Genomic DNA, 22592 nt, shown 5'->3' with positions numbered 1-22592 from the left:
TTGCTGAGGAGACTAGTTTTCAGATCTGTCAGATTTGGCCTTGGAAGCTGCATTGTATGTATCAGTGAGATCAGATATCTTTTACCAAAGTCCTCCCCTCAATCCAGACCCAGACAAATCTACAACTGACAGCTTGGCTATTTAGAGGGCAGCATTAATTACACTCTGTCATTCAAAGTGATTGAGACTCTAGTCTCCTCCAAATGGATGCTAGTGCTAAAGGCCTGCTCCTCCATCTGGACAAGGTTTAGTTCATGGTGTCTAAAAAGCAACAAAAATCCCATGGAGCCTGGTATCCCAACTATTCTGGCTTTCTTCAGGACCGTGTGGGCAAGGGACATCAGTCCAGCCCATATCATGCCAGGTGTTGGCCATAAGTAGCATCTTACATGCAGGTTCCTTTACAAAGACTCTTCAAGTATCCATATGTCTCGGAGCAGTCAGACTGCTAGACTGCTAGTCAGACTGGCTAGACTTTTCTAAATGGGACCTACTGCTGGTGCTGAAAGCACCATCCTTTGGAACCATTGGTCACACCATTCTGCCTGTTTCTTGGTCGCTATCACATCTGCTATATGAATCTCAGAGTTTGCAGCTTTATCTGTGCAGGCATCACACGTGTATTCTAGGATGAAGGTGGTGGTAAGGACCCCAAAATCTTTCTAGCCAAAGGTGAACTCAGCTTTCCATGCCTCACAAGAAGACATTCACCTGTCATTCTGTCCAAAACCACAGTATCCTATAGAAAAGCTTTGGTATAATCTAGATGTTCATAGAGCACTAAATATCTGTACCAAACTTACTGAATTGACAAGACCACCAGGCTTACTTGTTCATCTTCTTCCATCTGAAGTGCCATGGGCTTGGGGTATTCAACCGATCTCTTGCCAGACAGATAAAATTATGCATTGTAGAGGCATACAGTTCCTCCCACTTCCCATCTCATTCTACTTTTTTATCCTTCACTACTTCCCGTACGTATGAGACGTTTGGGGGACGCTGGATAATTTGCTTTCTGTTAGCAGTGTCTACCATCCTCTCTGGGTGGTGCTTTAGCCAACCGATAACATTTAATTTTTAAAGCTACAGTGTGTGGACCAGTTTGCCAACTGTATATAGTTTACTGATTGTTACTGAAGTTATTGTTACTAATCTTATTCTAAGAATTTTTACTTGGTTTTGGAATGAATTATCTGGTGGCAAGCCAGAGAATGAGTTGTGACTAGCAGGGGCTGAATTACAGCATTGAATTGATAGGAGGGGACTAGTCCATACATATCCTAGCAGAAAGGAAATTATAGGGTAAGAAATTTCACTGCCTGTTCAGTCTGTAAGATCTTCAGGGCAAAAGTGATTACTTACCATGTGTTGGAACAGCATTAGCGCAGTGGGGTGTATATCTCATTTTTTGTTTCTAGTTGCTAATGAAATACTAATGTTACTACTAATAATAATAATCATGCTTTGATGTGCCTGCTAGTTTTCCAAAAATTAGTTTGAGTTGGAAATCATTGTCCTGATACAGTCTTTGAGGCATCTGTCAGTGCTTCAATTTGATTATTTTCATTTCAGCAAATGCTAATTCTCAAACATATATACCTTAAGAGAAATGTCATAGATAACTTCAGGAATATATGTTACAGCTTTTGTCCAAGGTTCAACATCTGATTTTTAAATAGATGTCAAATTGTAAGCTGGAAATTACCATTTCTAATGCATCAACATTTGTGGACTAAACATTGCAATTTGCTTTCTTCTCCCTTCAAATGCATACTTGTCTGTTCTCAATACATTTTTATTGAAATATGCAATATTTGTGCTTTCAGATTTTCCAGACATTCCATATTCTGATTGGTGTGGGCAGACCATACATAATCACTTAGATGTGGTTTCTCATTCCTCAAAGTTTTCTGGGATTTCAGGATGTAGTGATGCAGTATCCCATGGTTCAGCTAGTAGTACTAAGAGTACAGATCTTGTACTAGGTAAGCATGCCAAACCTGGTTAGTATTAGAAAAGTATTAGTTCAGTTTTTAAGTATTTTCTTTCATATACTTATATATTGCAAAAGACAATTTTGTTGTCATTTACTGTAATAGAGCAGCAATGTTTTTTTTAAATAATTGAAGTGCTTTTCTGTCACTATCGGGAAGGTAGTGTGAATAGAATGCCAAAACTGGGTGTCAGGAGAGCTGGTCCATTAAACATCTCTGTACCTCAGTTTAAATCAAATCAATCATTTTATTTTTCCACCCTAGTGTTAGCAGACTAAAATTATCTTAAAAAGGTGTTGGTATATGACTCTTGAGAACATTCTATTTCATATTTTGGACCTTTAAAATAGAATAGGTGATCATATTTAAACACTTAGTTATAAACTGATAAATATTGAGCTTTTTATAGTTTGGATATCTTTTAAAATATTAGGGAAGACATTTATTCTTTGAATATAATTTCTTGTTGGCTTGTAATACTTTGAATTATTGTAATTACTTTACATATAAAGTAGAACCTTGCTAACCCAAATAACTTATAATTCTCATACAAAGGTATATCTCCCATCCAGTTCCGAGCAAAAATGTAGTGGCAGATTTCACGCTGCTTGGAATGATTCACGACTGTAAGCTCCAGCCTCTGGGCTGACTGTCAAGAAGCAGGGCAGAGACTCCAAACTCGTGTGTTCTATAATCGGAATTCACCAACTCATTAACAAGTGTGAACTCTTAAAGCACTATAACAATCCTACCATGAAATCACAGACAGTCCACTTTGGCATATTCCAGTCTATCTTGCCACCCTGGCAAGATGGATGTAGTGATGGTTGGTTATTATACACCAAAGGTCACAAAAGATTCAGATTGCTTCCAGTCCCAAGAGACCAGTCAGTTACCCAGGTCAATTTGTACCTTATATCTCTCACCAAAGACAATGCTTGTAGCCAGTCCAGTAATAAACTAACTAAAGATTTATTAACTAGGAAAAGGAAATGAGTTAAAGCGGACAAGCATATATATACACAAATGATTTAGAGTCTATGCTCCCAATAGGTGACAGAGTTGTAGTAATGTCAGCTCTGAATGCCCTCTAGGGCTAGCCCAGGTTGACATTGGGGATCTCTGCTTCTGTTTTGTAGCTCTGGCCCTGTGAGAATCCAGACAACAAAAGAGATGAAAAGTTTTCTTGTCAGCTATTTTTATTTTCTTCTTCCAGAATTCAAGATGATGGGGTGAGCCCTTCTGCACGTAGCCTCTTCATGGTGTGCGAGGGCAGCTAACGAAGTCTTTGTATAGTGATGTTCCACAATGGCCCATTTAGTTTTGATAGCCCTTCTTGAAGGGCAGGAGATGACATAGTGTCAGAGCAAACATTTTTTGTAGTTATGAAGCAAAAAATTAAATATCACCTTATAGCATGTGATAAAGGTATTATACGTGAGATTGCTTCACGCAGCAATTTACAAGCATTTCATAAAGACTAAACGCTTTGTTATAAGTCCAATACCCATTGTATCCATATTAACACATAGGTGGAAACAGACTGGTTTCCAGCAATGAATTTGTCAGTGTTCAGCTGAGGCCTAAAGCTTTGGCAAGAGTTGGCACCTGTAAAATATATTGCACAATATTTACTAGTATACTTACGAAGCTGTAGTCTAACTCGTTAGAACTAAATTACTGTTGTGTTAAAATAAATGAACAAAGGATATTTGATGATGTTTTTGCATTTTTTAGCTTGTGTGTGTGTGTTTACTTGGTAATTCACAAAATGCACCAATATTTTGTGTATTAGTGAGGTTCATCTGTACAGTACATGACACTTCCATTTAACACAATGAAATTGTGTCCTGATTGAAATTAATACTGTGGAATTTATTTTCCTAAGGAGTAAAGTCAATCCCAGATGATACACCAGTGTGCCGAATACTGCTGCGAAAAGAAGTCTTACGCTTAGTAATCAATTTGAGTAGTTCAGTAGGAACAAAAGGCCATGAAACTGGACTCCTAACGTAAGTAAAACATCCTTCAAATTATAGTTTTTACCAGCATTCAGTGTAGATATCTTGTAAAATAATAACTAATATTTTTCCTATTTTTCTCCTGGCTTTAAAAAGAATCAAAACAGATCTCATCTTGAGTCTGTAGAGATGGGTTGGATTAATGTCTCAGCTGAAACCAAAATTAGGGCTCAGTTTTTGCTTAATGACTGCAGTGCTAAGCACTGCATGTTGGTTTAGGTATGGTAATACAATATTGTAGGAACCCTACCATGCCTATGTACACTGGGGGGAGTCAATGACAGATGGTCATTCCTCAAACTTTAAGGACTTGCCTTTTAAGATTTATTATTAAATGTTAAATTAATATCAACTTGTTTTCTTTGTCTCATTTTCTTTTATAATAGTCCTTTAGCCATTTTGATGTTTTGTGATCTGATACGCAGTGGTTTTATACATTTTTAAAAAGTTTGTGTGTTTGAAGTCCTTATTGTATGAATTTTCATAATGCTTTGCTACATGCAATGAGTGCCTGTTGCTTTTACTTATATACTGTACTAATTGGTTATAAGGTTCTATGGTGTGCTGTTTGTTCACTATAAATCTAGTCTAAGGACTTGCATAGTGTTTTCTAATTTGAGATTTTTATTTGTATACTTGTATAGAACTTCATTTAATCTAAATTTCCTCTGGTTGGATACAAAATATTAGCTAATGTAATGTGTTGAGAAGTGCTTGTGCCCAAAGAGAATAATAATAGTCCCTGAAGATCATTTGGATTAGATGCTCCTCCTCTTGCATGTATTGTTTGTTCTGGCTCATCAAATTCAAAATTCTCAACTTCTGTCACTGAAGAGATAAGTTTTGTTAACCAAGACCAACCTTTAGATGAACAGGTTTTTATTGTATTATGATTACATATGAGATTATATCTTGTTTTCTTTTCCTAAATAATTAGCATTAAAGAGAAATTCCCCCAAGCATTTGATGACATATGCCTTTACTCTGAGGTGTCCTACTTGCTAGCACACTGCACATTTCGACTACCATCTCGAAGGTTCATTCAGGAGCTATTTCAAGATGTACAGTTTTTACAGGTAAGTAGTGGTCAAGATGTATTTGTCATGATCCCAGGGTAGGTTGTCCCTTCTGAGACCCTTTTGTCATTCCCTACATGTACTCTTTAAAAGTGCCAGGCCCATGCCTCTACTTCTCTTTGGAGTAGAACCCTGTGATCCAGCTACTGTGTGACTGGGTCTGTGGGTAACATCCCTTGGTTTCCAACCATGATACCTAGTAAGCCCCAGTAGGCTTGGCACTTGCAAGAGTTTCCTTTCAGGAGCCTCTGTTTAGTATGCAGTGACTCAGGAGCAGTGTCTTCAAAACAAAGTATAATTTTTCTTGCCAAAAGATGCACAGCACTCAGAGACATGGATTTAAACAGACACCTATTATTACAGTGTCTTACCTATGTTTGGCATTCCCTCCATGGTAAGTAAATCCATCATAAACACACCACAGGAATAAACAACAAGAGTTCTGTAGCACTTTAAAGACTAACAAATTTAATTTCTGCAGGCATAAGCTTTCGTGGCCTCCAGCCCACTTCCTCAGATGCAAGTGACAGAGATATACAGGAGGCAACATATACATATCCAAGGGAAGTGACAACAGTGGGGGGGTGGATGAAAGCAGGGTACTTGAGGCCTAATTGCAACTATTGAGTAGGAGGTGCTAATGGGTGATCAGAGGCAATTACTTCTTTTAATGAGAGGATTCAGACCCAGTTTGATTGTCAAATTTGCAGATGATTTCTAGCTCAGCAGTTTCTCTTTGAAGTCTGTTTTTGAAGTTTTTTTTGTAATAAAATAGCAACTTTCAAGTCAGTGACAGAATGACCTGGGAGATTGAAGTGTTCTCCGACTGGTTTATGGATGTTGTTATTTTTTATGTCTGATTTGTGTCCATATATCCTTTTGCGTAGTGACAGTCCAGTTTGGCTAATGTACATGGCAGAGGGGCATTGCTGGCATATGATGGCATATATAACATTACTAGATGTGCAGGTGAATGAGCCTCTTATGATGTGAATGATGTGGTTAGGACCACTGATGCTGTCACTAGAGTCGATGTGTGGGCAGAGCTGGCAATGGGTTTTTTTGCAGGGATAGGTTCCTGGAATGGCCGCCTTGTAGGGTGTATGGTTGCTGGTGAGTATTTGCTTCAGTTTGGGGGGTTGTCTATAAGCAAGGATAAGTCTGCCTCCCACAGCCTGAGCGAGAGACGGATCATCTGCTAGGATAGGTTGTAGATCTTTAATGATGTGTTGGAGAGATTTTAACTGGGGACTGTAGGTGATGGCCAGTGGTGTTCTGTTGTTTTCTTTGTTGGGTTTGTCCTGTAGTAGGTGACTTCTGGGTACCCGTCTGTCTCTGTCAATTTGTTTCTTCACCTCTCCAGGTGGGTATTGTAGTTTTAAGAATGTTTTATAGAGATCTCATAGGTGTTTGTCTCTGTCTAAGGGATCGGAGCAAATCCGGTTGTATCTTAAGGCTTGGCTGTAGACAATGGATTGTGTAATGTCCACCCTCCCCCCATTGTTGTCACTTCCGTTGATATGTATATGTTGCCTCCTATATATCTCTATCACTTGCATCTGAGGAAGTGGGCTGGAGCCCATGAAAGCTTATGCCTGCAGAAATTAAATTTGTTAGTCTTTAAAGTGCTACAGAACTCTCGTTGTTTTTGCTGTATACAGATTAACACAGCTACCCCTCTGGAACACACAGGCATGTGCAACATTCATAAACAATAACAGCTATTTCCCAGTTCTCCATAATATTAACTTCTGAAGATGCACCAGTTGGATTTGGGTTTCATCCTGGTCTAACTGAAGTAAGCATTGAAGCCAGTTTTGTGATTATAGATGTGTTCCTGGTAAAACACCTGTAAGTTAATACTGCATCTTCTTTGCCCTCTAGATGCATGAAGAAGCAGAGGCTGTTCTAATAACACCACCGAAACAACCAGTAATTGACACATCAGCTGAATCCTGACCTCAGCTTTGTGCAGTGCATGGTATATGGACTTGCTTAAAGCCTCAGACAACTTCTGATTGACTGGACAGCAAAGTTAAGAGCATCATCTTCTAGACCGTTCCAGAAATTACTGGTACATGAACAGTGAACTGAAGACTTTTCTCAATAAAAATCACTGCCCCAGCCCTCTGAGCCCTTGGGGGATTGTTACTCGTTACCATAATTTTTAATAATAGTAATTACCAATATATGCAAGAAACAAGCACTGAACACCTGCAAAGGCTTTCATTTTATTTTTAACATTGACAGTTAAACAATATGCGACAGTGTGCAGAGACCTCTTTTAAATGGTTGACTTCAAATTCTGTTCCAGATAAGCAGAACGATGACTTGCTTGTTAGCCCCTGGACAGCAGGAGTCAGGGTACACAAGCTTATATCCCATTGCCGACAATGGGGCATGCCATAACCATGGACACCAAGGAACTAACGTTGGGCTTTCTATGTTAGTTTTCTTAATGTTTGTAACACTACTTGAGGGGTTCATAACCTCAGATAGAAAGAAAACCCTCCACGAATCTGGGGTTTTCTAATAAGTTATTTTAATGTTACTAGAGTTGCAAGAGTTCTTATTTTATTAGCAGTCTCTCCAGTTTTGTGGCAATTACATACGACGTGTTATCCGAACCGGTTAAGGATTTTCACTACAGTTTCTGATTTAAAAAGCAACAAATCCTTTTAAAAAAAAAAAAAAAAAAAAAATCAACTGAAATCTGATTGTTTTCCCTGTATATTATGCATATGGTGTTTGGGGTTTCTGTGTTTATGCTCATGTATTGTGAACATTGGTCTTATTCTTAAATGAAAATCTTTAACAAGCATGATTAGTATCAGATGGGGTGAATACTGTATCAGCTAAACTAGAAAACATTTGATCATTGCTGCTTTTTTGGTAAAAGATGTAGTAGGTAATTTCACATTCCATGGGAAACATTTTTCTAAAACAAACGTTTGCTTTAATTTTCGTATGTCTGACTGACTGATCACTGGATAATGCTAATAATTGTAGTGAAAAGCCTTAAATACCAAATTTTGAAACAGCAGTACTTTAATTTTATATTGGTATTCTTTAGATCTTTTGCACAATTTACTTGATACAGCGACCGCTAATGGGTACAATAACTGCCTTCATCGTGTTATTACTGAGGTTGATAAATTGAGTGCAACCTTTTAAAAAAAAAATGTACTTTTACGTATCTAAAGAGATTTGGAAGCCTTTACAAGAGTTAAATACAATATATGCAAATTTGTATGTACAGTAGCACAGCCACCTTCATAAGAAAGCCTGTTATGGAAAGGATTACCCTTTGATTTTGATATGTGAATCATTCAGCTGGACTGTATTAGATAGAACACCTTTTTAACCCATTCACTTTTACCTTTTTTATAATTAAAGTGTCAGATTAGATAGTTTAGATGAAGTTAGGCTAAATTATTCCTAATATTACATAACCTTCATCTTACCTTATTAACTGATGTGCTATTAGAGATTTCCATAGATAGCCCTGTGAGCTAATAACAGCAAAACACAGTTCCTACTGAAATGTAGAATTTATTTGATCATACTGGAAATTCATTTTTGGGATAAAGTAATTTCATCTTGTTGCTTAACATTGCTTTGCAGAATTCATTTTGAGTTGTGTGCACTGCATTCCAGCACCTAACAGCAAAGCAGATGTAGGGCTACGAACTGCTTCTCACAGTAAAATTTAGTTCCCTGAGTTTTTCTTCTTTTCATGAGATCCCATTGAAGGAAAGAGCAGAAGGAAACTACTTCAACTCTTACCATCAATAATACCAATAACAATATACTCTGTCTACGAAACACACCTGATAACTTTTAAAATATTACCCAAATGTAGTTATTTGGACTTCTCTGGTCTTAAGAATAAACATTTCTACAAAACCAAAATGTCAACCACGATAGACGAAATAGTGGTATAAACTCCAAAGCAAATAATGTAGTATTCCCACCAAAAATGGGATTAGCATATTTTATACAGTAGTTTCAAACACTACCTCAGTTAGGATAGAGTAGAAAATCTTTGTTTTAATAACTCTAGATGAGGTTGAATCAAATGTTTTATTTTTCTGCAGATAAGGCAATGAAAATCATTTTTTCCATCTTTATTTAAAAAAATACTTTGTCACCATTTTTATCTACAGCATGTAGTATAGAAAGGACATTAGAAAGGCCTCTATTAATAAACAAAAAGTAAGCAAATGAAGATTCAATATATTTTTAAAAAATTGATGCTACTCTATTAACTCTTCTGTTCACTGCCAGGTCTGAATCTCCGCCCTTGAGTGCTTATGTATTCTGAAGTACTCAGTTGTATGGGGAACCATTACACCAAGAAGCTAATGTATGAAACATTGCTGAAAACTTAAGGCTTGGTCTCAATGGTAGCAGAAGGTGAATTTTTCAAGTACCTGTATCAATGTCAGTAGATTTCAAGAAAATATGCATAATAGATGTAATGTCAGTACTGTAAGCTTCATAGATATGGCATTTCTAGTATTAACTTAAATTTGTTCACACTAATTTTTAATGTTAATTGACAAGGGAAAGGGGCACTGTATGATTTGGAGGAATTTGTGACATTTGCATTAGTTATAAGCTGTGAATTTTGAATTTGATTGAATTTTCAAAATATCCTTTATGCAAAATTCCTAATTTAAGAGCATTTTATTCTGCTCCTTTAATATCATTTAGGTATATTTACATAAAGAGAAAAATAAGAATTGTAAAATGCAGCTTATTTTAAACTTAATTGAAAATCCTTCTGCTTAACTTTTCCCCCCCTATTTTAGAAGGGGATATGAGAAGCTGACAGACTCTGCCCACTCTGTATCTTTCCAAACCTAAAGATTCATAATGCTCTTGAACACCTGCTAAAGCCTGTAGTATTCAGTTACAGTATTTGCATTCTAAATATACTCACAAGAGTTTCATTTGCTGTGACAAAGAAGACTCATGAATGAATAAATATTACAGTGGGGCTAGAATTTTCAGAGGAGGGTCCCTGAAGTTAAACACCTAAATCTGTATTTAGGCATCTAGTTTAGAGGCCAATTTTCAAAGGTGTTGAACACTCCTAGTGCTCTGACTTCAATGGGAGTTGCAGTTGTTTATCACTTACCTATCCCTAGGCATGCACATTCAGTAATTTTGGCTATTGGGCAGATAGTACGTGAAAAACAGGATACCTCTCATCAGAGAGTTTCATTGTTTAACCTGACCATAAATGTTTGCCTACAGATGTTTGCTGTTTTTTCATGACACACTAAAATGATAAAGTATTCAATAGTTTACACCATACAAGCTTACTTGTCTAGAATTTTTTGGAGGTAGGAGTGACTTTGGAGGTTGGGTTGAAACACTCAGAAATAAGTTGCATTTATATACATCTTAAACGATGTATCAGGCAGCTGTGAGAATACCATTCAGATATTTTATCATTATTCTTAGAAACATATGCAGTGGTCTTGAATGTGAATCTAATTTGTGGTGAGAGGGAGTTGAACAAAAACCAGAAACACCTCTGATAGCAGCATAAGGAAGAGAAATACCTAATCTAGAAACAGTTCTAAAACGTTTAGATAGTGAATAATGTGTAATGAATGAGAGGTAAAATTTTCAGATGCTTCCATTTCAGTCTGCACTGTAATTCCCAGTTACTTTTTTAGAGTTGGGCAAATTTATGTAACATTGTAGGGTGAATGTACGTTCATGATGAGGAATCTTTCTTGATGGAAGAAGTTCAGATTGTTTGGAAATGCCTCCTATAGCCCTCTACTAATACCTTTGCAGCCCCTACACAGAAGATTCTAACAAGTTGTGCTTCACTGTGGAGGCAGCTGAAAAGGTTCTGTAATCTATTTCAGTTGTATACACTTGTACTACCCTGTGCTTATTATTTAAAGGTATACTAGTGAAAGTAAAATCCTAAATTTCTGAAAGACCTTTGGGAACATGTTAGAAATCTTGTTAGAGTTTACCCCTTGGTAGGAAGTGGAAAAGGTTAGCCTCTTGTTTCTTTATTTTGTTTGTGTATTAACTCCTTGTTTCAGTTTCCTAGGTATTTTTGTTCACAACAGATTTTTATGTTCAGTAAAGAATGTGGATTTTTTTGGACTATTTTTGTAAAATAGGTGGCTAGCAATGCCACAGCATGCAGAAATTGCACATTTTGCTTGACTTGCTTTGTAAAATACACTATTTAATTTGAGAAATGTAATTTATGCCAAAAAAAAAAAGTGTAACTTGCCATTTTGCCACTGAATAGGTTGTTTTAGCACAAAATGCAATGTCTTAGGGGGAAAAGGCAGACATTTTGTAGATGTAGTTGAAAAAATGTTCCAGTAGTGGCTGTCAGTATCCCTAGAACTGCATTATAAGAGATTATGTAAATTAGTCATTCTGGAGAGGGAAGGAATTGTTAAAATCTCAAGACTTATTCTCCCTGTCCCATGTGGTTTCTTTACTTTTTTTATTATTATTTAGTAATACGCTGCTACATATTTGGAGGTTCTAGTGTTTGTAGGTCACTGAACAGACATTGAAATCTGATTTATATTGTATACCTGTAACATAGAAAGAAAAAGTATTTATATATTTTCCGTAAGAATATTTCATTGAGCTGTGTATAATTTAAACAGAGGCTTGTCTCAACATGGCTTTGCCCACCTTGATCTTTTTTTGTGTTTTTTGTTTTTTTGTATAGTGCGTACAGTTCATGTCCATGGGCATTAAAAGCCTCCTGAAGTATAATCTTATCAAAGGGATGCATTGTTAATAAAATGCTTAAAATACTTACAGTTGTCCTGGTCTCTTAACTACCTCTAAGCACTAGAAATGAGTTGAAATTTTCTTGATGTATAATGTATTTGAGTTACTAAATATAACTAGAGCCAACTTAAATTTTTCAAATGAAAACTTGTCAAAAATGCGCATTGGAGAAAAAATTCCTATTTTTCAGAAAAATATTTTTAATCTATTTTTATAAATTGATGTATCAACTTTAATTTTGATTGCTTATCTTAAATATCAAATTTTCATAAATGGTATTGAATTTTGAAAAATGTTCATAATCTATTTCCACCATGTGATCTTTTAATTGTGTTATTCACCAAAGTGTTTTTAGAAAATAATTCATATTATTAAAAAATCACTTTTGAAAATTCCCTATTTTGGAAATGAACGATAACATGTCAATGATGTATTTCAAAAAACAAACATCTCTATTTTGAAAACTAAACAATTTCAGGTTTTTTAGTTTTAAAGAAATGCTTCCATAATAGTATAGATATCAAATGACAAAGTACTTAGCAGGATATACTATATTGGTGTACAGTTTTTATTACAATGCTATGACTCTATTCTTTGATTAATATGTCTTTAGAAAATAACAAAAAAGGGATTATCCTTTCTTGAGTATACGCTTGCCTGTTTTCATATCATTGTATATTTATTTTGAAGTATAGTTAATTTTTATGACGTGGCTGCTACTGGTCTGGACTAATGGGTGGGTTCCCTTCGTTTCTCAGATAAGTAATAACCAATCTTGATGCAGGAGTTTCATACGTCATTCCTCCTCCTCCTCCTCCTCTAGGTGAACAGTCAAGCTTCCCCAGTTCTGCAACCTAGCATCTCACACAGTTCTGGACATCTAGGCTGTTCTCTTCCCTCTGAAGCTGATGGAGACAGATCAGCATTTTGGAGCCGCATGGTCTGGCCATGTTCCCACAATTCCTGCTTGCTTCCAGTTTCTCTGCCTCCGTGACAGTGTGCAGCAAGTTCCCACCTTCATATTTGCCTAAGGAGGGCCTTTTTTTCAGAATTTGGGGCAGTGGCAATCTCCCTCCCAGTCTCTCCTCCTTTGCCAGTTTTTTAGCTGGGTGTTGGAGCTCCCAAGAGCCTCAGTTGCAGTGCCTCCCTGCTTGCTCCTCTGCAATTTCCGGGTATGGCAGAATAGCCTAAAAAGCACCGAACAAAATCCATACAGTGCTCCATCTGTGAGACTGCCTCCCAGGCTCAGCAGAAAGTGAATTGTGCCCAGCCTGCATCCACCCTTCCGTCTCTAACTCTCTTAGGTCCCAGGGCTGAGAGTTGGACAGGCATGTGGAATCTGCTGCCAACCTATGCTGCCATGACTCCAGCATGGGAAAAATGAACCAGGAATCTATGGACAGAGCAGGAAAAGGCTCTGAGGATGAGGAGGACCCCTGTCAGCCGACTCAGGGAGTAAGTTCCAAGGGGCCCCTGGAAAACAGGGAGGGCAGAGTTGTTGGGTCACAAATTCCTCCCTTCTCCTTCCCACCACCCCAAAGTCCCAAAATGGGTATTGAGCATCCTGGGGCAAGAAGCAGGGATTACAAGCACTTTCCATTCTTCCGAATTTGGCCAGGAGGGCTCTGGAAGATTTTCCTCTCCCCCATCCCTGGGGGAATTGGGACCCAGCAGGGGAGGACTCAGAAGGAGATTTTCCGAGATCAGGCCCTCGGCAAGGCTAGCTGCAGAAGTCTTCACCAAAGTCACTACAGAGTTCATATGCTCTCTAGGTAAAGCTTAAAAAAAAATCAAAGAAAGCAACAAACCCCCCCCCCCCCCCCCCAAAAATGAAGAACAAGTGTAAAAGAAGATCTAAGTGGTATCAGTCCTCTTCCCCCTCCACAGGGAATGGTGAATTGTCAGGCTCTGACCCTGAAATTTAAGGCCATATGCCAACAAGGTTGTATCTGCTATTCAGATTCAACCTAAAAAAAATCCCAAGAGTAAGCCTCTGAGACAATTTCTCTGCTTGAAATCCTCCCAAGACAGTGATTCCCCTATGCTTCATCGTCAAGGAAGTAATCTGGGATGAATAGGGTAAGCCTGACAAAGGCAAGCATATTAACAGAAAGAAAAGATGTTGGGTTCTATAGGATCCAAAAATCAGAAGTCCCAATTGGAGATATGAAAGGTTGACACTGACATTGCATCCCTCACTCAAGATACAGTTCGATCTTAAGGATTCCATGGATAGAAAAATGGAGGCCACTCTCAAAAAAGACTTTGAGGCCTCCCTCATGAAGTCCTTGACAGTTACTTGCATTCTAATTGCATCTTTCTCCTGGCTGGACGATCGCAGAGCCCTCAAGACTAGAGGTCATCCTGACTTTGTATCTGTTTTAAAGGAAGTTTCCCTGGCAAGTGTTTGTTGCTGATTCCTCATTGGACACGATGAGAGTCTCAACCAAACCCATGGCTTCCAGCTCAATGACCAGGCATCACTTATGACTCCATCCATGGAAGATGAATAGCCACTCAAAACTGGTGCTGTGCTCTGCCAAATTCACAGGTGTCCTGCTTTTTGGAGAAAACCTAGACAAGGTAGTGGCGGACAATGCCACAAAATCTAAAAAGGACCTCCAGATGCCACACTATGCATTTAAAAGAGAGTAGAGACCAGTATTCAGATGAAAGTGTTCCTTTTGGCCTTCATCCTCACAGAAATACCAGCAAAGAGACACTCCAGAGAAAACTGTGGAACCTTGGCTTGGGAGGAGCACCGAGCCCTGAGGGAATCCTGCCGATCCCAAAGACTCTTTATGACAAAGACTGCATAGGTCTCCATCCAGAGCTGAAGTTTGGGGACAGGATTTTTCAGTTCCGAGGGAAATAGGTTGCTTTGACCATAGATCAGAGAGTAAGGGATACTCCCTTGAGTTACAGCTTCCACCCCATCTATTTTCATCCAGCCCTCCCCCTCACCATCTCAAATGACCCTATAAAGCAAAGTCTAATCCAGAACAAGATTTCTCACTTCCTGGAGTAAGAGAGAGCATTCCCTCAGAAGAAATAATCTCAGGGTTCTATTCCATCAGAAGTGTATAGGGAGAATCCTAAATAGATGAAGAAAATTAAGTTTTGATTGGAGACCCAAACTACTATGGTGTCATCCCTGTCCCAGGGAAATTTTCTAACTTCAGTGCCCTCTGACAGATGCATACAGCCACATCCCTCTTAGACTGTGCCATCAAAGGTTCCTAAGGTTTGCCTACAGCAGGAAGCATTGTCAATATCTGATGCCTCCCATTCAGCCTGTCTTCAGCCCCATGTTTTTACAAAGTTGGTAATCATAGCCAGACTTAGGTTACGGGATCCACCTGTACCTCTCCCTAGGTGACATCTTAATCAGAAACAGCATACAGAGCTACATCCCTACCTCGAATCTCCTGCAGGTACATGGCTTTATCAAGAAAAGCTCCTTGATTCTCTCCACCCAAATAACTCACTTGGGAGTGGACATAGATACCTAGAAAAGTTCCAGAAAATTCAAAATGACCTTGCATTGTTTTGGAACTTCAAGAGGCCCACTAGTGCACTGAGACTTCAGTTGGTAGGCATTCTAGTATTGTGCATAGGAATCACGCCATGGGGACAGGCATGGGCATAACAACACATCAGGTGCCTACAAGTCTTCATCTACAGATATGGGACCACTTCCTGGAATGTATGAAAGATCAAATAACGATTCTGGCACAGATGATCGACTCCTTAAATTGGTGATCAGCCTAGGACTATGTCCACAAGGGAATGCACATAAGCCTTCCAGATTCCCTGATCCTAATAACCAATACCAACCTGGAGGGCTGGGGAGCACACCTGACATCTACAACATGGAGGAAAAGACCCACAGCATACACCTCGTAGAGCTAAGTCGTCAAGCTGGAGCTTACAAACATTCAGTCCACCCTAGAGAGGAGCTACATTCTGAGTCAGTCAGACAACATGACCACAGTTTGGGAACCACCAAGGGGGAACAAGAAGCCCAGTGCTACATGCCAGAGCAATGGAAATCATGTAATGGGTGGAGCATTCTCTCCTCTCTGTCAAGGCAGTGCACATAAAAGGAGACCTGAACCAGAAGGTGGACTGGCTCAGCAGGCCAATTCTATGTTGTGCCTGTATCAGGAAATCTTTGCATTAATTGTCCAATCTTTCAGCATGCCCTCAAACTGACCTACTCGCAAACCACATGAATCTGAAGAGACCAAAGTGCTTCACTATGGAAGTGGACCCCAGATCCATGGGGACAGATGCCCTATCACATAGATGGCCACAGGACCTCTTCTATGCGTTTCCACCTTTCCCGTTTTTAAGGAAAGTGGTCCAGAAAATAAAACAAGAATAGGTGACAGTAATATTGATAACCCAATATTGGCCAAGCAGACCCTGGTTTTTGGACTAGAGCTGAAATTAGGACTGCCACTACAGCTCCCAAAGAGACAGGACATCCTCTCACAAGATCCTCTGCTTCATCCACACCCAAATTGGCTGCATCTAACGTCTTCCTATTTGAAAGGGACTCACTAGTACTGTTGTCTGTGGTCTAAAGTCATCAGAACACTTATTTCATTTAGAAGAATAGTTTCCTTGGAAGCATACTCTGTCTGGATCAAGTTTTGCAGCTGGTGCCAGGAACACGAAGCAAACCCTAAAAATCTAAGAAATCTGGCTATCTTCGATTTCTCCAAGAAAGCTTTGACAAGGTCTCTAACCCAGCACCATTGCATGTCAGGTGTCTGCCCTTAATAGTATGATGTTTGCAGGATCCATGCGTTTTCTGGCATAGAACCATCAGGTAGCTAGATTCCTTAGGGCAGTCTGGTTAGAAAAGCCGGTGATTAGACCTCTTCTTACAAATGGGACTTGGGACTTGTACTGAGAGCCCTGACAAACCATCCCTTTGAATCACTGATGTCAGTGTCAACATTTTATTTGTCCATCAAAACTTGTCTTCTGATAGCCATCACATTTGCCAGGTAAGAGTCAGAGCTGGTGGGGCTCTTTGTGCATTTCATCAGAACAGACTGATTATCCAGGCTGTACAGACTCTTAACTGTCCTCCTAAAGGTGAGCTAATAACACCTCATAATCAACAATACTGAAGGCTGCTGATCGATCTGACAATCAGTATGACCAACGAATCTTTGTGCACCAACAGGATGAAATCTACTAAAATCACCAGTGCAGCGATGTGCTTTATCCATTTCTAGATGCAGATTGGACAGGTGCTGTGCTTTTACAGTGCCCAACAAAATAGGGCCCTGATAATGAATGGGGCCTCTGACCACTAATGTAACAGAAACAACCAGTTCTTTTAACGTCTTAATCTAAGAAAATTGCTCTTCTGGTTCCCATGTTGCCTTAGCAATGCTGACCCGGATGGCGGGAGATGCTTCCTACTTATGTGTCTATCAGTCACTTGTGCAGAAATCTTGCATCAAAACCTACTTTGCTAGTCAGGAAAAAATATCTTTCTAGCATTTTTGTCATAAGCAAAACTGTAGATCAGTTAAGTTTTAGATTCCAACAAATGGCAAATGTTTTGCTAACTGCGTCATCAAGAGGCAGCTCTTACAAATGTACAGAAGTTGCAGGCTAAGGTATAGTCTTCACCAACAATCAAAATGTCCATTTTCAACTCCTGCTGGATAGGTCTTCTAAACTTTATGGATTAAATGTTGAAACTTGTAATACCAAGCAAAGGAGAAATTGAGACTGCCATCTTAGATGATAGATAGGTAAACATAGCTTTAGTAGGCACCAGATTGGAAATCTGATTTTAAAAGTTGTAAACCATTTATTATTTAGGAATTGATAATGGAAATAAAGCAAATCCTATAGATACTGTAATTTAAGTAAGATGTCACATTTGAGTGTGTGCATGCAGAAAGGGAATTAAGAGGAGCAAGGAATTATAATGTTTTTGTGAAAAAGTGGCTACTGTGGGGCTGATAGTGATTTTTTTTTTTAATATAAGTATATGGTTACTACCAAAACCAAGCAAGTTATTTACCATATTTTTATATGTCTTCAGGCTCTCACATATAAATACTATGCCACAATATGAACCCAATCTTCAAAAGTACACAGGTAACTTAGGTACCTAAATACCTCATTAAGTACAAAGTCGATGATCTATCCACACTGGAGTATTTGTGCACCTCAGCCATATTTACATGCTTCTGAAGATTTGGCCCTAGGCTTACAAGTTCCGTCCCTCAAATATCAGTGACTGCTTGTATCCATTCAGAATCTCTGAATTTCCACACTGTGAGTCTAACACTATATTGACAGGCAATAATGTATAGAGCAAGATGGATAAGAATATCTTGTGCTTCTATGGTTGCAACGTTGTAGCAGCCCATTTGTCTGTACTTTTATTATACTATAGTCCAGGGTGGTCAACATGTGGACTGTGGGCTAAATCTGGACCACCAGATACTTTTGAACGACTCCAAAATATTTTTATTTACTTATTACTATTTTTTTTTATTATTATTATTATTTACTCTGGAGTCTGGACCTTGACTATACCTTAACCAAGAAATTTGGACCTTTACAAAAAATAATTGACTACCCCTGCTGTAGTCTCTTTCCAATACATCTGAGTGGTCAGCTAAAAGGAAAACAATCACACTGATTTTAACATGCAATATCTCCTCTCAGGAGCATTCTATTGTAAGAAGATAGCTGTGTTCATTTTGTGGGATTGTTCTCTACGGTACATTTTCTAATGTCTTGTCCAGTCAAATTTTAATGTAACGTGATAGGATTTTCATGACTTTTCTTAGGAAACTATTCCACATTCAAATTCACCTTACTGACAGGAAGATTTTTCTGATAATCAACTTGAATATTCTTTTTCTTGATTTGCTAACATTTGTGAAAGACATGGAAGCTGTAATATTTTATGAATCATATATATCCACCTGGTTGGTTGTGGTTTGCTGTATGAGTAAAAGAGATTAATTCTAAAAGGAGCTAAGTGCACATGCACAGAAAGAGAGACAATAACCTGATCGCAGCTGCCCTGCAAACACATGACAATAAAGAAAAAGAATTGCTGTGAAGATCTCTACCCAACCCCCTCTGGTGGGCCACATAAACTGGTTTAACCAGGCTCAAGAAACACAGGGCAGACAAAAGGACTTTGGATGGACTTTTAAAGAGCTGCACCACCTAACTGCTGCTGGGATGCAGACTGAACTCAGCCCTCAGAAGTGGGGGTGCTTGGGCCCTCAGCTTAGGTAAGATTGAGATGCATGTAGGCTGAGGTGTTAAAACCCTCTGCTCTTGCTATCTTTGTTTCTACTGTGAAGATGAAACAATGCTGGTTTTGAAAAAGTCATTCTGGATCCTGATATTCACTTCTGATTACACTTGCTGAAGGGACTGCAGGGCTGACCCCCGCTGGGCAATCACAATTGCAGGGTCGGAGGGCTGTGGTCTGAGACCCAGTCTAAGAGTGAGAGAATCATGGGAGTGCCCTCCGGAGGGTGGCAAAGACAAGAGGCCTAGCACCTGAAAGGGTGCATGCCAAGAGCCCAGAGAGGGGTCAAAGGTGCAGCTAGCCTTGTGTACCATAATAGATTCCTTTAAGCACTTAACCCCAGAATGAAGGCTTCAGTTGACCTTCCATGGCAGATTTTTTATTATTATGTGGAAAATCAAATACAAAATACGGTTAACTAACATTCTGACCTCAACCAACTAAACCCAGGGAGTTCAGAGTTAGGTATAATGTTCCATGCTGAGGTTCACAATACATGCCTTCTATACAAATATCAGCAAAGCAATAAATCCGTGGGATAATACTTGTGGAGTTCCTTGAATGCGATCAGAGAAGTAAAAATGTTCTTTGTGGTAGCTTAGTGAGCTTGCACAAACCGTGGTGCATATTATCTCTCAGATTCATAGATTTTATGGCCAGAAGAAACAGTTGTGATCTGAACGTGTACATATAGGCCATCCCATCTCACCCTGTAATTCCTGCTTAATGCCCCTAACTTCTGATTGAACTATAGCATGCAGATTGTTTAAATGTGCATATCAGCTTTTAATGCCAATCTGGAAGTAATAACACTGCTGAGTTACCAGAAGTAGAGCTGTCTTGACTGTGAATGTCTTCACCAGATGGAGATGTGACCAACTCTGAACCCAAAACCATTTGTATTTTGTAACTTGAATGTTCCATGGGCTCGGGGGAATAGGGCAAATCACTTAACTTAACCTCAGAACGAGGTACTTCCATTTGTGAAATATATCTTAAACTATCTTGTCTATCAATGATTTCTCTTGATGTGACAGTGTCTTTACTCAGAATTTCCATGTAGTGATGTGGCTGGTAGGACAATGCCGGCAACTGTGACTCACTTGTTCCTGACATCCACAGGTTCTGATAGAGGCTGGAACCACATGCAGCCTGGGAAGAATAGGCTACATTTTCAAAGAAAATGAAACCTTCTGGAGCTGACTGTGTGCATGTCAAATCTACCTCTTCATTTTCAATGAAGTACGCCCAGGAGGGATTGATAACTTGGATCTCACTTTCTTCTTGGATAGTCCCATGGTGCCACACTTGTATTGTATTGGCTTCTGACATATTCTCCCATACTATAGTATCAGGAACGCAGTCACTTGGCTTCATTACTGTTTCAGAATTAACCTGCCAAACAACCAGAGACAATCACTTTAGAACAATGAAAAATACACTGCCTAGGGGAAAAGGGAATGATTATTTTAAGCAGTTCTAGAAATGTATGCTAAATTCTTAGTCAGAATTTTCACATAATGTAGGGGATTGGGAGGGAAATGCATACACATGGTTTGAGTTCACTGGAAGACTGATCTTTAGCTGGCTCTAATAAGACCATATTGGAGAGCTCTTTTTCTAATCTCAACAGAGGAATTTGCTGAGCAATGAAAGAACCTGCTTCTTTAATTTAAGAACTTGCACACTGCTTAGTTTCCATTATGTAACCCTGGAAACCATAATTAAGACTGCAACTGGATGTAGTAAGCCTGTTTTTTGGGGTCTGTCCCTCTAAAATCCACAAGGAACATCAAAATTGGCATGTTAAGTTCTCCCAGAAGTCTAACTTCTTGCTATAGCACATGAGAAGGAGCAGCAATCAAGCATAGTTTTACAGGACGCATCTAGTAAAGATCTAGTGCATGATCTCAAATAAGAATAGTAAATTAAGCTCTTATTTTGAAAGCTAAGATTTTAAAGGGCATCCGAAGGATCTGTCTGCTCTGGCAAACCATTTATAACATTTATAACAGAGTCATGTTGATGGAAAATGGAGGCTTTTGCAACCAAAATTAAAGTTAATCAGACAAGCCATTTGTAAAATGAGCATCATTATTAAAAATACTTGTCAACACAAAAAGAAAATTCTTCTTTTTGCTGGATCTTCATTTGAGAGTGGAAAAATTAAAGTTATTGGATTTATCTAATGACTTCACCTTTAATCCGTTAAATGAGAGGACTTTGCTCTTGTTAGGATTGGGAATTTCAGGACAACAGCAATCCTTCACCCTAGAAAAACACAGCCACACAAATAAGAAACTTGGTTTTGTTCACTTGTCAAAATTCATTTTCCCTTGACGTACTGCAGGGTCAATATTCATACAGAAATAGGTGGAGATACCATGTGCTGTATAACCACAGCAAGTAAAATATTCAGGGCATCCACTGACTATGATAGAGAGAGAGAAATGAAGGAGGTATTATGAAGGGGCCTCAAATGGACATGCTACAACCCCCTTTTGGATTAAAACAGTCCATTTCTCCATTTACAGAAGAAAAATGTATTGCAAAAAACTTACCACTGGCTTTTCCAGAAGCACACAACAGTTATTAGTACAAAAGGAATGACCGCTAGCAGAACTGGAAGGTATATCTTTGCTATGAAAGAAAACAGTATTTTAAAAACCAGTTTTCCAACTTTCCCTTGTTTGAGACAATATAATTAGAGCTTCTGGGATTAAAGGTCATCTTTAAATCAAACATGGATATCTTTCTAACAGATCTGCTCTACCTCAACTAGCAGGTATGAGGGCTCATAAAGGAATCACTTGATGAAATTCTATGCCCTGCATTATGCAAAAAGTCAGACTAGATTATCATAATGGTGCCTCTTGCCCTGCCAATCTATAAGTGAATACATGTATTTTTTAGGCATTTATTTTTGTTGCCAAAAGTTAAGCTTTACCAGATCCTTTTTTAAATAATTTGCTTTTACTTATAGGCACCATCATTTTACCTGAGGCCTGGTCTACACTGGCAATGGAGATCGACGTAATGCTTACATTGCTGACGTAACGCTTATGCCAACCCCCTAAAGTATGCGTCTCCACTGGCATGTCATTTCTGCCGACCTAAATCACAATAAAAATCGACTTAATAAAACCACCTCCGCAAGTGGTGTAGTGCTGAAGTTGAATTCCATGGGTCGAATTAGCGTCAGTGTAGGCAGAGCGCAACGTAAATCGACGCCATTGGCCTCCGGGCGGTATCCCATAATGCTCTGTTGTGACCACTCTGGATATTCATGTTCTGCTGCAATGTGGCCACATAAACAGGAAATAGCTCCTCCCCTCAAGCACCAGGAAATGTTGAAGTCCCACTTCCGGTTTGGTCAGCATGGAGAGAGCTTTGTAGC

At 38.8% G+C, this 22592-nt stretch overlaps 2 protein-coding genes across 7 annotated transcripts in view; one reads left to right on the top strand and one right to left on the bottom strand.

The window, feature by feature from the left end:
- The window catches only part of RICTOR (RPTOR independent companion of MTOR complex 2), a 175263-nt gene extending 163355 nt beyond the window's left edge, over positions 1-11908 (top strand). For 5 of the 6 annotated variants that reach the window (XM_067545554.1, XM_067545557.1, XM_067545556.1 and 2 more), the window contains 4 exons: positions 1827-1985; positions 3883-4006; positions 4953-5091; positions 6976-11908. In XM_067545554.1, coding sequence (XP_067401655.1) covers positions 1827-1985; positions 3883-4006; positions 4953-5091; positions 6976-7050 — 497 coding nt within the window. In that variant the 3' untranslated portion in view covers positions 7051-11908. The remainder of the gene's footprint in view (positions 1-1826; positions 1986-3882; positions 4007-4952; positions 5092-6975) is intronic. The other variant, XR_010919215.1, reaches the window with a different exon arrangement.
- A 7656-nt stretch (positions 11909-19564) lies between these two features.
- Positions 19565-22592, bottom strand: part of OSMR (oncostatin M receptor) — a 62592-nt gene continuing 59564 nt past the window's right edge. The window contains exons 16-18 of the mRNA XM_067545559.1: positions 21757-21835; positions 21394-21466; positions 19565-20590 (exon numbers count right to left, since the gene is read on the bottom strand). Of these exons, the coding sequence (XP_067401660.1) occupies positions 19982-20590; positions 21394-21466; positions 21757-21835 (761 nt within the window). The 3' untranslated portion in view covers positions 19565-19981. The remainder of the gene's footprint in view (positions 20591-21393; positions 21467-21756; positions 21836-22592) is intronic.

Source organism: Emydura macquarii, unplaced genomic scaffold (genome assembly GCF_026122565.2).
Source record: "Emydura macquarii macquarii isolate MOO-44397 ecotype Brisbane River unplaced genomic scaffold, CSIRO-AGI_Emac_v2 contig_1045, whole genome shotgun sequence".
NCBI classification, from domain to species: Eukaryota; Metazoa; Chordata; order Testudines; family Chelidae; genus Emydura; species Emydura macquarii.
The sequence above is the reverse complement of the archived record's forward strand: the minus strand, read 5'-3'. Positions and strand labels throughout refer to the sequence as shown.